The sequence below is a fragment of the Hyperoodon ampullatus genome (assembly GCF_949752795.1).
Source record: "Hyperoodon ampullatus genome assembly, chromosome: 1".
In the NCBI taxonomy this organism is placed as follows: domain Eukaryota; kingdom Metazoa; phylum Chordata; class Mammalia; order Artiodactyla; family Ziphiidae; genus Hyperoodon; species Hyperoodon ampullatus.
The window spans coordinates 188141141-188159782 of NC_136914.1; the positions used below are offsets into that span (position 1 = coordinate 188141141).

Consider the following 18642-nt stretch of genomic DNA (forward strand, 5'->3'; position numbering starts at 1 on the left):
GATACAAAAGCAGGAAAAGAATGCCTAGGATGATACAAAAACAATTAGAAATATCTATCCTAATAAAGTGAGGGTCAGGGGTAAAACATTGGTCTTCAAAACTACGAAGAATTTTATTCCCCTGAAAAAAAGAAAACACTGTGTTCCATCACTGCTGAGGAAAAAATGAGGTTTGGTTTTAGCAAGTGTTTCAGAGAGGAAGAGCCTTTAGTGCCTGAAGATAGGAAGCTAACTAATGACCACCCAAGATTTCTTTGGTCCTAAATAAAGACAACTAAATTTTGTTGATCAGAGTGCAGCACCAAGGAGTCATTTGCTCATCATTTATAAATTAAACCACAGCCTACTTTTAGTTTAGTATGAACTTTAAGAAAGCAATTTTTGTAAACTACTTTTAGTGTTACTATTAGATTGATTTTGTGATAATTTGGAAATGCTATAGAAAAGGAATCTATTGCCATAGTAATAAACATTTTAAAGACTGTCTTTTTTTTGTAAAAAGATAGCTCTTTTTTCACTATTGATGGTCCAAAATGTCCCTCTTAATACACTTATAAATATATATATGTAAAGATACAATATAATCTATATACTGTATTATCATAAATTGAAGTAGAAAGTAATGATTAAATATTTCATCTCAATTTTAAGTATGTTTTTATAGATTAGTTTACTTTAAAAAATAAATATGATTAACTAATGTATTCAACTGGAAGAAATATCAACTTATTGGAAATATGTAAGAGTAAAGAAAGATCACTCTATTTCTAGTACAATTTAAAATAAAAGACCAAATATTTGGTAAATTTTTATTATCTAAATGGTAATTTGAATATTTATATGTCATCTCATAATTATTAAAATGTATAATTTATAAGCTCAGTGGACTATTTTTAAAAATATAATGAATGAATTTTGTACACTATAATTCTGTGATCATATCTATTAAATTTTTAACATGATCAGGTATTAAATAATGTTTAATAAATAGTAATGATAAATAATTTTAAGAGATAAAGCTTATGATGATTATTTTTTTAGTTGTGTCATACATCTGGATTGCACATTATTTTCCAGATTAAAACCATAATAATTTTAATTTTTATGAATTTATAAAAACCATGCATTTGACCTGATTCATGTTATAAATGTCCCAGAGACAATGTTAGGCAAGTTAATTGAAGCTGTTTCCCAAAGCCAGTTACCTTCACCTATTACATAGCTTAATTATTTAACTATAAAAGCAAGACTATTTTTTTAAAGACTTTGGAAAGAAAATTAGGAAGGGAGGGAAGGAAACAGGGAGGAAAAGGGAGAGGGAAGGGAAAATAGAGGGAGGAAGAGAAGGAGGGTGGGAGGGAAAGAAAGAGGAAAAAACTTTTGAATATATTCAAAAGAACATCTAAATCAAGGTATTTAGTTGTATCGTGTTATATGAAATAAAATGTGGTGCCTTGATAACAAGGGTGATGGAAGAAACAATTGTCTTTTGTGGGCTAACAATGTCATCTCAGGGCCACTTTTTTTATGTGCTAGCAATCTGTAGAATAACAAATCGGAATGAAAAGCTTACTGATATAGCTAATTATAGTATACATGTTCTTATACATACAATCTTATCTGTAACAACCGTCCAGGAAGATTATAGGATGTTCTGGATAGCAAAGTGTTTTAGGCATCTACAAGATAACACTCCGCAACACCAAAACATTTTTCTCTTTTATCAGTTAAAGATATAATTCCAAATGTATCATTAATACCTTGGCATTATTAAAGACAACATGCTAAGTGTAACTGACATATTCTAAGTTTCTTTAAGTTTCTTGATAACTGATTCATGATAGTCATAAAAATTTTAATACTATACTACAGACTGAATGGGTATTGATGCCAGCAGAAACTGAAAATTTGTTCTTGAAATGGTTTTTGCTGTAGTTTTGCTCTAGTGACAAAAGAGCCAAAAATTTAAATTTAGGATTTATGAACAAATAAGAGGTATTTAAAGGCATGGAACTTGAGCAGAGGTAGAGAAGACAAAAGTGCCTGTGACAGAGCCTTGGGAAACTCCAAGAAGATTGGGAACAAGCAGAGTCTGACCCGGAGCCTCCAGATAGGAAGAAGGAAAGGCAAAAGAGTGAAAAGAGTTACATAAAGTATTCAAGGAAGTAGTGATAAACTGAGGTGTCTTGAATGAAAGGACTGGAGTTACAGATAATCATTAGGGAATTATACAAGTCCTGAAGGCTAACATATTTGTCCTATAGCCCAAATGTGACTCAGGAACAAGCACGGAGCAACACATTCTGTTCAAGGACAGTCATGAAGAAACTCAACAATACAGAGAACAATGTTCTCAGAACCATCCTTCCCCAAAGCATAATTAACCAATTCAGACTATGGGCATAACATGGGGTAATATCCTGCTTCTCCCACATCAGAATAATGTCAAATAGAGGTGTTCTGCTCTAAAGAGTTTTGTGGTATAATATAGTGTCTGTTAGGGTTTGAGATCAAACTCAACCACATACTAGCTCTGAGTCTGAGGTGTTTATTTTATTGTACTTCTAGGACTGACTTAAGAGATTTACAGATCTTAAGCACTTAAAAAGATTAGAGTGCCCACCCCAGTGTCACCCTATATAATTAAAAATAAAACCAATCTTACCCCTAATATAAGTGAGGATGTTCAATAAATTTTGACTGTTCTCATTATAGTCTCTTTTTCAAAATTATCAAATGTTAATTTTTCTTTAAAAATGAATTTTTTGTTTGCTATTCCAACTTATCTTGGTGTATGTCTGGGACATTTCAACATTTTTAAACTCCCTATAAGCTTCAAGTTCATTAACTGAAAAATGTGTGGTAGACTATATATGTATCATTTTTAGTATAGTTCTCACACATAATAAGCTTTCAACAAATGTTAGCTATCATTATTTTACTGTTATTACTATCAACATTAGTAGTAATTTTATCCTAAAGGATTGTTGTGAGAATTTATTTATTTATGAAAAAACCTAGCCTGGTAAACAGCACAGAACAGATGGTAAATAATGTTTCCTTTACTTCCATACCCACTCCTCCACTTTACCTCAATCCTCCACACTTTATTTTCTCTGAGTATCACAGAGTTCAAATAAGTATAATAAAGAAAATAACTTATAATGGTCTCAGAATATAAAATATTAAACCCAGTGTTCAAGGAAGAAGGTGAGATTCATATAATTAAAGAAATGTGGAAGGGAAGACACCCGAGGAAACCACTGATTTATTCTTTCACATAAATGATTTTAAGTAACATGTAGTAAAGACACTTCACTGATTCAGATTGTTATTCTAAAGAAATAAAGATTCTGCTACATTTTACACCTGAAAGTATGAAAAGTTAAAATATAATTTTTCATTTTTAAAAGACTATTTATTTTACAAATCAATTTTATATTATCATTACCCTTTGTTTTCATTTTGTGAAATAATATATAATTTTATTTTAGGGATTACCTGCAAGTCGTGTGAGATATCGAGTAGATGATGTCCAGTTTCCTTATCCTGCCAGTATTTTTGATGTAGAAGAAGATTCTGGAAGAGTAATAACTCGAGTTAATCTTAATGAAGAACCTACAACAATTTTTAAGGTCAGTGCAGTGTTTTCTCTATGGTGTCTATTTGATGTTTAACTTTTTATTGAGAGTTTGGTTTAACAAATAACCATACATCTTCCCATTTTTCTCCTTTTTAGTATTTTTAAATTACAAAACAATACTTTTTTTACTGCATAGATACTTAGAAAATACAGTTAAGTAAAAGGAAAAAAAATACTTGATATTTCACATTTTGGAGATTAAAATTTACCATTTTAATCTCTATCCTTATGATAACATTCCCTGCAAATAAAAGTATACAAATATATATTTTAAAATAACATGATTGTATGTGATTGTATTATTCATACTGCTCTTTAAAATTTAGATATATTTAAATACTATTAATGCTATTATTTAAATGGTTGTGTGATGTTCTATTGTATAAATATACTATTAGGTTTTTTTTTGTCCAATACCCTGTTGTTGGATAATTAGTCGTTTCCAATTTTTGTTATAACCACCTTTGCTGTCTTGAAACTCCTTGGCAGATATTATTTGCCACATGCTATTTTTTTTCCTCAAAATAAGTACCTAGATGCAATTGCTGGTTCAAGTTTATGTACTCTTGATATGTTATACTTTTAGAAAATTTGAAATAATACTACCCTTCACTATTATCATAAATAATCCATTTTATTAAATGTTTGACTGTTTCCATTTTCTATAATTACTTAGAAAAAATTTTGTCCCTGGGAATAAAGCCTTTGACCGTACATTGGGAAAATACCGTCATCAGTTAACCTTGTGAATATTAGTGAGCACTCTGTCTCACTTAATTTTATCTCCATTTGAAATAATTGTTCTGTTTGTAAAGTATTAACCCAAAGGCAGATTGTGGCTCTCTGGATGACCCTTGGTTGTGGTTACATGATCTAGGTTGAATTAGTTTAGATTAGTCACCTGCAGCCTCCAAAAGTATATACAATCTAGAGAAACACATAGTTTTGAAACTTAACATTTCTTAAACATTAGAATTCTTCTTGACATAATATAGGTTATCAAAGAAAATATCAATTATAAAAACTATTTTACTAATAAATAATATATAGAGATTACATCTTAAGACTAAAGCTTTTCTTCAGTTTGCATCATTTGAACATTTTCTATTCTACAGTATGAACTTGATTTTATATAATTTAATTGTTTTTAAGAGAGTGTATATCAAAATGTATTAAACTATAAAGATTTCCTATTTTATCCTCCAGAGTGAAGTATTTCTGCCCTATAATCTTGCAGACAATTAATTCACTGGAAAAATTAATCTCTTTTTATAAGCAAGCTAATTAGCTTTTGCTATCCATGTGACTGAATTTAATGCTTTTGAAATAAGTGTTGGCACTCATAAAGTTTCATGTTTTTACTGTAGGCACCAGTGGGATTGTGAAAGAGAAAAGAGTTTATAATTGGAGAGATGTAGTATCATATACCTGTTTTACCGGTAGTTTTTTTTTTATCATAGAGTTATTAACTGAACTTCTTTGACTTTCCTCACCTGGCAAATGGAAATAATAATATCTACCTGGTGGGATTATTATGAATATCCTAGCACAGTCTCTGCTACCCGGTAGGCAATGAGGAAATGATCACTGCTCCCCCTTTTGGAAACAGGCAGTCCAATAATTAAAAACATTCATAGAAAAATTATGCTTTAATTTTCTTCTTTTTTTGCAGTACGCGGGCCTCTCACTGTTGTGGCCTCTCCCGTTGCAGAGCACAGGCTCCGGACGCGCAGGCTCAGCAGCCATGGCTCACGGGCCTAGCCGCTCTGCGGCACGTGGGATCTTCCCTGATCGGGACACGAACCCGTGTCCCCTGCATCGGCAGGCGGACTCTCAACCACTGCGCCACCAGGGAAGCCCTAATTTTCTTCTTTTAAATCATCTTTAACTTGAATATTTTTTTTTACTTTTAAAGTTGGTGGTTGTTGCTTTTGATGATGGTGAGCCTGTGATGTCCAGCAGCGCCACTGTGAAAATTCTTGTCTTACATCCTGGAGAAATCCCACGCTTCACACAAGAGGAATACAGGTATTGATTCCTATCAGGTTTTGTAACATATGAAGGTTTCTATTTTGTTGTTTTTTTCTTTTGGTCTCTCAAAATTGATGTGATATGAATTTTCCAGTGAAGCAGGCTTCTAATTCTAGTTTAAGCTTTTTTAAATTAACATAACGTTATATTTATTTTAAAAGTTAATATGGTTAAAATGACAATTTAGTGTAAAATATCAGTTTTAGTAATCCTTTGATGAATAATGGATCCTTTAAAAATACTTAAAGCTAGGTTTGAAAAATACAACATTATGTTTGGGGGTTTAAATTGCAACTGATTAATGATCTCACTGGTACAAAGTAGACATTTAGTTTCTTTTTACTGCCAGACACATTATGTCATTTAATTTTGAGGTGTATCTGAAATGATATTTCCTATATAATCAGTGACAGAGAGAGAAAGAGAGAGAGTTTGTTTATGTGTATAATATATATTATAGCTATAAAGTTAGTATATATACCATCTTAGGTTAGGCTGTCATAACAAGATTCAAGGACTAGGTGGTTTGAACAACAGACAGTTATTTTCTCACAGCTCTGGAGGCTGGAAGTCCAAGATCAGGCTTTCAGAATGGTCGGGTTCTGGTGAGAGGTCTCTTCCTGACTTGCAGACTGCTGCCTTCTCGCTATAACCTGACACAAAGGAAAGTGAAAGAAAGCAAGCTCTCTGGTGTCTTGTCTTATAAAGGCATTAATCCCAAGATAAGGGCTCCACTTTTATGACCTCATGTAAACCTAATTACCTCCCAAGGGTCCTATCTTCAAATACCATCCCATTGAGGGTTAGGGCCTCAAAATATGAATTTTAGGGAACACAGTTCAGTCCATAGTGTGTGTGTGTATGTTAGAAAGTGAAGAATTTATTGAAAAAATAATGAAACTAAAATCACTATATGTTCATGGTTGCTTCATTATTGGATATAAGTGAAAGAATGTTTTATAATGCTCTTCTGTAAATATAGTAGAATTTTCTTTCATGAGTTTTTAATCTCAATTAAGTTAAAACATTATGTACTTTTATTAGTATATCAGGACCCATTGGAAATAGTTTTCTCACAAACATTTGAAGGAGGCTCACTATATACTGTATTTTACTATTTACTTGTTTTGGACATAGCATTAAAAGGCAGCCAGTCATTACACTCCAGAGGCTCACAGCCATGGGTTGGAAACAAAGAACTATGTGAAAAATATAATACACTATAAAAACACAATAATAGAAGCTCAGAGTACTGAGGAAGCATGTTGGAGACACACTTACCTGTGTCTGAACATGATCAGCAAAGTTTTGAGCTGTTTCTTGAAGGAAAAATAGAGTTGAGCCACTCCACGAAAATGTGGAAGAATGCTCCATGCCAAAGAATCAGAATATACAGAAGTATAAATAAGGGATATGGGAGAATGTATTGAATAACAGAATATTTTACTTCCATCTATCTAAAGAAAATTGGAAGTTAAACAATTATATTAATTGAGGCTCAAGAAAAATGAAGGTTTCATATAGTAGAACATTTTATCATATTCTACAGTTTAGATTTTATTCTTCTCATAATTTCAAAGAACAACCTAAGAATTTTAAGCTGAAGCAGTGACTAAGATACTGAGGGAAGAACTAGCTGATGCATCTGGCAACATCTACCATATTAAACCAAGAAGGCTTCACCTTTCATAAAAAGCTATCTTGACAATATTCAAGGACTAAATTAAATTATGCAATATCATTATAAGAAAATGCTATACAACACATATGTAAACCATTGAGATGTAAAATATATTTAAAACAATAAGAATTCTTGGTCAATCTGTGTTAAAGTTTATTTTCTTCCTTATGTCCATTACCTATTTTCTTTCCTTTTGTGTTGACTTGATAATCTGTGGACTCCAATTCTTTGCTATGGGACATAGAGTTTTCTGTTTTTTTGTTTTTGTTTTTGTTTTGTTTTGTTTTTTGTGGAACGCGGGCCTCTCACTGTTGTGGCCTCTCCCGTTGAGGAGCACAGGCTCCGGACGTGCAGGCTCAGCGGCCATGGCTCACATGGGCCCAGCCGCTCCGCGGCATGTGGGATCTTCCCGGACCAGGGCACGAACCCGTGTCCCCTGCATTGGCAGGTGGACTCTCAACCACTGCACCACCAGGGAAGCCACAGTCTTCTGTTTTTTTGATAACTTCCCTGAACGTGTTTATTTAGATCTTCTCAAGAATCAAGATGGATGTGAACTCACTTGTGTCTCTCATCAACTTGTCTAGATCAAATCCTTACAAAAATTGTACCCATTATTTGAGGTGGATTCAAAAATCCCTCAGCTTCAGCCGAACAAAATTCCCACCTTTGTTCCCTTAAACTTCTCACCCTATGTCTAGTCATTCCTTGGAAGTCCCAAAAGAAGAAAAAAGTGGTGTCCTGCATAACACTTTCCATTTAAATAAATTCAAGAAATGATGTCCCTTTTTTCTGTGCTTTCATTTGAAGCCCTTTCCTTAGCAATAGACATTTGCCTCCAGACCTCTCTATCACAGTGCTCGTTAACTCTTTTAGCTAAAATATTGTGGCATTAAGGCCAAAGTCATGGATCTCATTGGGGCATTGCTCATTTAAATTTCTTTTTTTAAGTGTCTTTATTTAATGTCACTTTTTAAAAATAAAGATGTTTTGTTCAATGAATAATTTACCATTTCTTATATCCTCTGCATAGAACTACTAACTGCAAATAGATTCTATTAATAAAGTTGTTAACTTAGAGAAGAAAAAAGCTAGCCAATTATTTGGTGCTAAAATTAAAAGCAGTCACATGAGCACAGGTGGAAGAATTTTTTGACCTTGTGGAAACACATTTCTAACAATTGCAAACAGCACCCTTGTCTATCCAAGTTTATTTGTTATTCTGGCACATACAGGCATTTGGATAATCTTATTGCATCCTACAGTTTATGAATAAAATCCTACGTAAGAATCAGTATAACTGCCATAACGGATTTAGTAGTACTTAGATACTGACCAGCATTTTTTTTTGTTTTCTATCAGACAACCAGAAAACTTAGATAATACAAAAGTCATGTAAAATATTGATAGAAGGCACTGCTTTATGAATAAATGTAAATTATTGAACTTAAATAAATTTGATGTAAAACATGGAAAGAACTATTAAAAAAAAAAAGAAACCTAAGGCTGATGATTATCTTCTTCATCAGTCATCTCTCCATTCTTTTGAAGACTTTTGGAAAAGTGCAGAGCAGAGAGTGCCTGGATGCCTCCTAAATCCTTTCCTCTTCCTCCTAGGCATACAGCTAGAGTACTTTTCCTAGCCTCACTTGGCTCAGTGGAACCCTGTGACTGAGTTCTGGCCAATAAAATGTGGAACAATGTGGTCTGCACCATTTCTTGGCCTGACTTAACCTTTTCCCCTTGAATGAGTGAAATGGAAAAAAAATACCCAGGGAACCTTGGAACCTGTATGTTGACACTTGTGGGAAAAAAAAAGATAAAAAGGGGCCTAGGCCTCTGAATCACAGCTTGGAGGAGAGCTACCTACCTAGGAAGCCCCTCAATAAACTGTCACGTGAGCAAGAAATTTAGGGGCTTGTCTATTATGTTAGCTAGTAGTTACAACTAATAAAGTTGGTCAACATTTTATTAGTATAAAACAACTAATCTCATAATATATTAATCATCTTAGAAATTTTTTCATTATATATTGCAATATTTTCCAGTTTGTCATTTTATTTATTTATTTATTTATTTATTTTTGCGGTACGCGGGCCTCTCACTGTCGTGGCCTCTCCCGTTGCGGAGCCCAGGCTCCAGACGCGCAGGCTCAGCGGCCATGGCTCACAGGCCCAGCCACTCCGCAGCATGTGGGATTTTCCCGGACCGGGGCACGAACCCGTGTTCCCTGCATCAGCAGGCGGACTCTCAACCACTGTGTCACCAGGGAAGCCCCAGTTTGTCATTTTATAAACAGTATTTGTGAAGAATATTTTTGTTCATGTTTGGGATTTTCTTTTTGTATGTTCAACCAGTATCTTTGTCAAAATGCCTGCAGTGTTTCAAATTGCTGTGAAGGGCAACACAGTTTCCCTCCATAAAAGAAAGAAAGAAAGACAGAGAGAGAAACAAGAAGTAAGAGGAAGAGGAGGAAGAGAAGGAGAAGAAAGAAGGAAGAAAGGGAGGAAGGGAGAAAGGTTGTTGTTATCCTCATACGTCCCCTTCCCTCTCTTATTTTTCTTTCAAATTCATTTACTGCCTCAGCTGAATGCATAAAACTTCCAGAGACGCTAAACAATCTTATTAATCCTTGATTTTCAGGATAATGACTTGTGTTGGAATTAAAGAAAGGCAGAATATGCCACCCGAAAATATATCACTTCGGCATAGGTTTATTTTGAGCTGAAAGCACTTAAAAAAACAGTAGATGCAAGAAGGGCATTCTAATCTCAACTTTTATTCCTGAAAACAGGAGATTAAAAACCCCCAGTGTGAAAGATGCCCTCCCTGTACTAGAAAAAAAGAAACATTCTTTAACGGAGAGTGAAACTCAAGATAATTCTATACAAACAGACCTTGATAAAATAATTTATATCTTCCTTTAGCCTCATCACATAGTTTAGTTACTTTTCCACTATTGCCTCTCTTTGTTCATCCTTTCACCATTTCTTTGAGTCTTCATTTCTTTATGAGGACTCCCATGCCACATGAAACTTATATGAATGTGTATGCTTTCTCTTGTTAATCTGTTTTATGTTAGCTTAATACTTGGGCTCAGCCTAAAAAACCTAGGAAGCTAGAGATAAAATTTTATCTCCACTACAGAATTGCTCCTGATGGAAAAACTTGAACTTCACGTGATCAAATTTCAGAGAATCACAAAATGATAATGCAAGATTTCCGATCTTTGTATGGTGTGGGGAGGAGGATGCTTATAGTTTACAAATAGAAAGCAGTAAAGCAAGATACCTAGCATTGCAAGTTGAGGTATATTTGGTTTTTACATATTAAGAATGTCTTCATTCCAATATTGACTTTTGAATTCCTTAGGAAAAAATTAGTTTTCAACAAATAACTAAGTATTAAAGAGAGGTCCTAAAGATAAAATACTCATTTGTTTTAGAATTTTGAACTTGACCTCCCTCCCTGGCCCAGTTATTTTTAGAATAGTCAGTCATGAAATCTTTAAATCTCAGGATAATAAGATTAGTTAGGGTAGGTTGGGCTGCTGTAAAAAGAATCCCCTAAAGTTCAATGATAAAAATACATGTGTTTTTGGCTCATGTGAGAGTCTGAAGTGAGTGTTTTAGGCTGGCGGTAGCTCTTCTTCTTACAGTTCCTCCATGTGGTCATTCAGGCACCCAGGCCAAGTTATGGTCTTCCATCTGTAACATTCTGTTTCAAAATAATACCAACTATTGCCATCTCAGTCCATAGAAAGGGAGCAGGGGCAGAAATCCACATCTAGGGATTTCCTAAATCAAGGGAGGTAGGAGTTGCAAACTTCACATCAGCTCACATCCCATCTTGAAAATCCACGCAAATGTTTATACATAGCCACAAAAGAGTGGAGAAATACTTCTCCTTGCTAGGCAGCTATGTCCTAGTTCCACTTCTATTATTGAGGAAAAAGGGAAAATGGTGTTTGTGGAGAACTAGCACATTTAACATGTAATTTTAGACAAATTATAGATTTTAATTGCAGTAAGTCATTTTAAAATCGCTTAGTTTCTATTAAGAATATATAATGCTGGGTACATGAACCAATGATGTAATAGTATAGAAACATTTTTATTTTTAAATATGTATTGGTGAAATAGATTACATTCTTCTTAAAATCGCAAAAGAATACTTTTTTTTTAATTCAAAGCAAATCTCATATGAACATTTTTGGGTGTTTTAAATTATTCTAAATTATTTAAGCTTATCGAGTATTAATATTATATATTCCAAACCAAACCTTACTGGACTTCAAGCTAAAGTTAAATTATAATTTGCTATTGTTGCTTTACCATTTGGTTACAATTAACTACTTTCTCCATTTTCCTAAGAAGTCTAATTGTCTTCATCACTAAAGTAAAGCAAAAAGAAAATGAAAAAGAAACCATTATGGCAGAGTGTAAATGAGAGTCATGAGTTGTAGACTAGCTTTGTGGAGATCATCAAAAAAACTTGAGAGATGGCATTTACTATTTGATGAAACTTTTTCCAACGTACTGGTTTTACCTAGACAGGGAAACAAAATTCATTATTCTTTTTATGGAATTAAAAACATGTACATGTTGAACTACTGGTAATAACTTGGTTGCTAGAGTATAACAATTTTTTCTAAAATTATAGAAGTAAAAATAGCAATAAGAAATTCATAAACATCATAGTAAACAGTTTAATATTTACTAAAGGAAAAACCTACTAGATTGACAGCTAAATTTTTTTTGTTTTTAAGCTATGTAATTTTTATTTTTTTTAAATTTTTTATTGAAGTATAGTTGATTTTAATTGTTGTGTTAGTTTCAGGTGTACAGCAAAGTGATTCAGTTATATAATATATATGTATATATGTGTATATATGTAAATATATATGTATATATTCTTTTTCAGATTCTTTTCCTTTTTGGGTTATTACAAAATATTGAGTATAGTTCCCTGTGCTATTCTGTAGATCCTTGTTGGCTATATAGTTTACATATAGTAGTGTGTATATGTTAATCCCAAACTCCTAATTTATCCCTCCCCACCTTTTTCCTCTTTGGTAACCATAAGTTTATTTTCTATGTCTGTGGGTCTGTTTCTGCTCTGTATATAAGTTCATTTGTATCATTTTTTTTTGGTTTCACATATAAGTGATATCATAGGATATTTGTCTTTCTCTGTCTGGCTTACTTCACTTAATATGATAATCTCTAGGTTCCTCCATTTTGCTGCAAATGGCATTATTTCATTCTTTTTTATGGCTGAGTAATATTCCATTGTATATACGTATACCACATCTTCTTTATCCATTCATCTGTTGATGGACACTTAGGTTGCTTCCATGTCTTGGCTATTGTAAATAGTGCTGCTATGAACATTGGGGTGCCTGTATCTTTTTGAATTATGGTTTTCTCTGGATTTATGCCTAGGAGTGGGATTGTAGTATCATATGGTAGCTCTATTTTTGATGACAGATACTTAGTAGGTTAGCTGATTAATGTAAAAGTGGCAATATAACAAAAAGTCAAACCCTCCTTTCACATACTTATGTTATGCCTCTGTTTCCTATTCATAATTTAAAAGTTCCTTACTTTCTGCTAATGGTTCTTTGAGAAAGAAATAAGGAAAATTCTTCAAAATTATTCAAGGATTTTATAGACCACACTATATTATTGAAATAATTTAGCTTATCAAAATTAGAAGAGAGGGGCTTCCCTGGTGGCGCAGTGGTTGAGGGTCTGCCTGCCGATGCAGGGGACATGGGTTCATGCCCCGGTCTGGGGGGATCCCGCATGCCGCGGAGCGGCTGGGCCCGTGGGCCAAGATTGCTGAGCCTGCACGTCTGGAGCCTGTGCTCCACAACAAGGGGGGCCGCGATAGTGAGGGGCCTGCGCACCGTGATGAGGATTGGCCCCCGCTCTCCACAGCTGGAGAGGGCCCTCGCACGGAGGCGAGGACCCAACACAGCCAAAAATAGATAAATAAATAAAGCAAAACTGAAAAAAAAAATTAGAAGAGAAATTTCTCACATTATTTTCTTGTTTATAATTTATAATATGGAGATAATTTTTATGTGCTGGAAAAAATTTTGATTTTGTCTTTCCTCAAATCCTGTGAACTGAAGTTGTTTCCAGATGGTCTGGCTTCAAATATTTTTTAAGGGTGGGAGGAATCTAAAAATGAGAATGCAATTTGCCCCATACCGATATATGTTTACTTTTATAATGTCCAGATTTACAGTATTCTTAAGTATGCACTAGATTCTCTTTGGTCCCTCAAGCAGTTGTAATACTTACAACAGACTCATTTTGTTAATTTTATGACCTCTTCAAACCAATCTTTCTTTGAGTCATTGAATTAGGCTAAATGGAGGATCAAGACATCATCTATTTCATCTATTTGTCATTAGATGAACATCTACTTTTTCCAGAAAACACTGAATTCTTCTTAAAACTTTTGAAAAGTATGTAACTCTTCAGACTGTATATTTATTTTTATAATTGTAAATAAGCAATCATGTTTGGAAGCATGCATTCAATCAAAATTTTCAAGTGTAACAAATTTCCATTTTCCTGCATCATTCTTGTTTTATTTGATTCTTTCAGTTTCTCTTTTTGACAAAGATAGACATATCAATAATTTAAGTGTCTTAGAGTCTGCATGCCCCAAATCATCCTTCTTTATTCTCCCTCTCCTCCCTTTCCTTGAAATAATTTCGTAAAGAATTAATGTCATTTCTTTATCTTTGGTTGACTAAGCAACACTCCCTTCTTAAAAATCATCTCCAGCTGGCTTCACTTCTTTTTTATTTCTTTTTTTTGCAATGAATAAATCCAAGTATTAGGCCCTACCTTATACAAATAATCATAAATTTTGAGTTATTACCATTCAGGCAATTAAGAAGTTTCTCTCTATCCATATTCAATCTTATACCTTAATTTAAACCATTTTTCACAATTTGATTTTCATTGGAAGTAGAGAAAAATAGGTAATCTTACTCATAAAAATTCTGTTCTCAAAGTCATACCATGTAATGGATGAAATATACCATAAAGACCATTTATTCAGCCTAATAATTTAATACTTGATTTCTCCAATGTCCTTGCCACAAAGTTGACTACACTCTTTTAAAAACCTTACAATTGTGAGAAACTCACCCCTTCAGTCTTTGGATAGCTGCGAATATTGGGACATCATTCCTCATGCTTAGGTTATTATTGGTACATTTACTCTTCTAAATTATTTTTTATGCATTTTTCTCTGAGCCTTCATCAATTTTAGCATTTACTCATTTCACGTAGTGTAAATGTAGGGGAGGAAAAATAACTTTTCTTGTACCCTTCAGATTTATTAACTGAGATCCCTGTCATAAAAGACAGATTAATAAGAGAAAAACAAACAAGTTTATTAACATGTATCTCTCATGTATACATGAGAGATACACAGGGTGATGAGTAACACAAATAGGTGGCTTCAGAATACAGGATTAAATACCATCTTAATAGGAAGTGGGGAGGAAGGATGTAGGCCTCTTGGAACAGAGTAAATAATAATTTTAAGAAAGATGAATTGGTCCCTGGAATAGATGGAAAGTATGATAGTTTGGCAGAAAGTTTGCCTGGCTGTGCTATCCACTTCTAGTCTCCTCTCCTGTAAAAAAAAAAAGTCAATCTTTACTGGTCGATGAAACTCCTGGAAAGAGAATCCATGATGACTAAGTTCCTTTTGGAGGATTTGTCTTTAGGTAGATAAGGGAACTCAGAGAAAGCCTCTCCCTGCATTTGCTGTTTTCTAAGTACCTACTGCTCAAAATAATCAATATACCAAAGCAGCTTATTTTGGGGTGACATATTTTGCTACCCTTTAATTGAAACTGAGCTAAACTTCTTACTTAAGACAGGTGTGACAAATAATACTCTCCTATTAATAATAAGCAGGTATCTTGATAAGGGTTGTGCTTATTGGGAAAGAGAAATCTGCATACCTGGTAATGTCTGCCATTAATATGGAACAGATAAAGTGATAGTAGCCATGAAGTTGCCAAATTGAAAGAATATTAATTCCAGTTTCTCATACTGGTTTAATACATCCATATGGCAAACTCTTCTACATTGTTAGGCTTTCTTTTTTGTCTCCACATAAATTAATACATATTCAGTCTATTCAATTTATTCATCTTCATTTTAATATATTAATATATATTAATACTTATTTTAATATATATTACAGTTCTATATTAATATCTTTTAAAGTTTTTCATCTTTATTTTCCTAGAAATTTTTTTCTAAATGTTCATGAATATTTTCTATTTAATTTATATCTTTCAAAATACTAATACTCCTTTTGAATTTAATCCCCTAAGGTACTGTATTAGTTCATGTTCATCCTCTCATAAATAGACATCAAGATGAGATTTAACAAGCAAGTATTTCATTAGGGGAAATACCTATGGGAGAGAAATGAGGAGAAAGCAGGGTAAGGCTAGGAGACATTTAAAGCACATGCATTCTGACCCCAAGTGAAGAACAGGGAGAAAAGCTCATATGTAAACATCCTAGCCTACTGTGTCATTTGAGTGACTAATGTGTCATTTCAGTAAGTTTCTGCATGATGATGGGGGAGTCAAACCATAGTCTGATGTCAGAGATATATCCTATGTTTCCCAGGAAGGGACCTACCTTAACATCTCTGCTTTTCTTAATCACTATCTGAAAGCAGTCCCTAGGAACATGACCTTCATATAAACACAGAAATATACTTTAGAGCACAGCAACTGGAACCTTGGTCAAGCATGTTTCCTATAGTTGGAGATCTGAGAGGCACACTCTCATTGCTGCCTCATGTCTTCATATCCAATAAGAGGTTTTCAGTCAATTATCTACTTCGATCTTCTGGAAAATAGTTACACTCTCATAGGCAGAAAACACATTTTATATATCTTTCATTTAATCCAGACAGAAATATCAAAATCCCAATAGTAGTTCAAACACATAATATTACTCGAGAATAGATTGACTCCTGTAGGTCAAGTGAGTTATCATTCAGAAGAATGACATTTGGCCTTCATCTCAAGATGATGGACTAAGACTTAAACATACTGTGGTTCACTAGTCATGAGTTTTAGAGGTAAATATCATGGAAAGGTCAATGTGTCTGGAACAGATCATAGAGTCTAAATGTGAATATTGATTTTGAGTGGGAAATGCAGTATCTTATACAATTTATCAAAAATTTTACCAAAGATAATTATTTACAAATTTTCTAAACAAATATGTTACCAATATAGACATACCTTGGTATTTATTTAAAATGGAAGTGTATCAACATTGATTATTAAACTTTGCATGATTTAATGCCACATTTATATTAATTTTTAAGGATTCATGTATTTTAAAATATAATTCCCATAAACATAGAAACTCAAAATTTATATTTGTATATATAGAAAAGAGAAGGGGCAAATATTCATAAGGTATTTTTATTAACCTCTGGAACAAGTTGTTATTTTGCTAACTCTTAGAATAATATCGTAAGTTATGTTCAATTTCTAGTATTACTCAAATTTAATATATCAAATCCAAAATAAGAATAACACACATATACGTATCTTGACTTAAAAAAAAATTCAAATACACTTGAATGAAGAAAATAATCTTGTCAGTTTTCCTATTAAAGTAAAAATTTGATACTTTGCTGATTAATGTGCATTAATCTTGTAACAAATGACAGTACAAAATTTTGTACAATTTATATTCAAAATAAGTTTCTCAAATGGCTTTATACTGAAGAATAAAAATAGAGTAGATTTTATAAAGAACTCTAAAAGATAAACAATCTACCTCCTGATATACAAAAACAGAGAAAAAGCATAATTTAAAATCCAGAAATCCATTTTTATATACTATGAAAAATGTAAACAATGTTATCACAATGGCCAAGGAAATGATGAGTGAGTAGTTCTAGTTAACATTTCATTATTCAAGAGAATTAAAATTACCTAATGTTGAGGAACATTGCCATTATTCTTATATAAACCATACAAGTTTGGATTCAGGAATTTTGAGAAAAGATTTTTAATCAATAAGTACAGTAGTTTAGGAGGAATTATTGGTCTTGATTTCGAAGAATGAAAAAGAAAACGAAAGCTATGTGAAAACCAGAAGTATAAAATAAACCCACATGCAGAGAGCATCACTTGATTGCTAAAGTTTTCCATTTTAATTTAGATTTATTGTTCAATGTAAGATCTGACTTTACTTGAAGATAACCTTTCCTGTCTTTTTTTGGCACTACTAAAATATTGCCTCAAAGATAATAGATTTTGCCTCTTTCACTATTGAAAGAGTGACTGACAATCCTTCATTTCAGCTTTCATACGCTTTCTCTGTATCCACATGGAATTTAATTTCTCCTTCACATGTTTAAGGTTATGTATAGTTTTTGACATTTGCTCACAGAGCAGAGTGAAGCAAGTCTTCCAACAACAAAGGACTCAAGTTCTAACAGTTCATTTTAAATCCACTGTTTAGAATTTAAAACAAATCTTTCCATACAAAGAGTTATTATAGATTCTGTTCTTTCATTGCATTCTCTCTATGAGAAATTTTGGTTCAAGTACAACATATAGTACATTACTTTTTTTTTGTTAATAGTTAATGTAAACTTTTTTTTTGAGGAAAAATAACTTAATAGTGTCCTAAGGTTTAAATCCTGGCTGCACCTTTTATCAGCTGTTGTTTGAATTTGGACAAGTTACCTAAGCTCCCTGAGGCCAGCTTCCCTAGGGATCTGATACTTACTTTATATACAAGAGAAAGGACTTTGTAAAGTGCTAGGTACAGAAAACATGCTTAAGAAATTAGTTGTGATATTCTTATTTAATAGGCTTATGCCAGGTGTTGGTCATGCAAAGATTTTTTTTAAATGTAGTTTTTGTTTTCAAGGAGTTTATACAGAGGAAGGAAAGAAGCAATCCTAATTGCCTGACTTCTGGCTGCCCCCATGTGATGAGATGAAAAGCCTCTGTTTCTGTGTTTGGAAGAATAGCACACATTTATATATTTTCAAAACAAGAGAAGTGGGAATAGATAATTGCCTAAAAGTAAATAAAGATATGAGGAAGGAAAAGTAGATATTAAGCAAAACAAAATGTCACAAGTTAATTTCTCTACCCTCATTGGTTAAGAGATCTTCAGCAGTTTTTGATTTTAAAAAAGTCTAGGGAAATATCACTCTAGTTGCAAGGTGGGGAATGAATTTCTATGAAATTTGA

General features: G+C 33.1%; 1 protein-coding gene across 7 annotated transcripts in view; it reads left to right on the plus strand.

Annotated features, from left to right (window-relative positions):
- The window catches only part of PCDH15 (protocadherin related 15), a gene marked incomplete at both ends in the record, with an annotated part of 736996 nt that overhangs the window by 588274 nt on the left and 130080 nt on the right, over nucleotides 1-18642 (plus strand). For all 7 annotated transcript variants that reach the window (XM_079712493.1, XM_079712490.1, XM_079712491.1 and 4 more), the window contains 2 exons: nucleotides 3495-3635; nucleotides 5559-5671. In XM_079712493.1, coding sequence (XP_079568619.1) covers nucleotides 3495-3635; nucleotides 5559-5671 — 254 coding nt within the window. The remainder of the gene's footprint in view (nucleotides 1-3494; nucleotides 3636-5558; nucleotides 5672-18642) is intronic.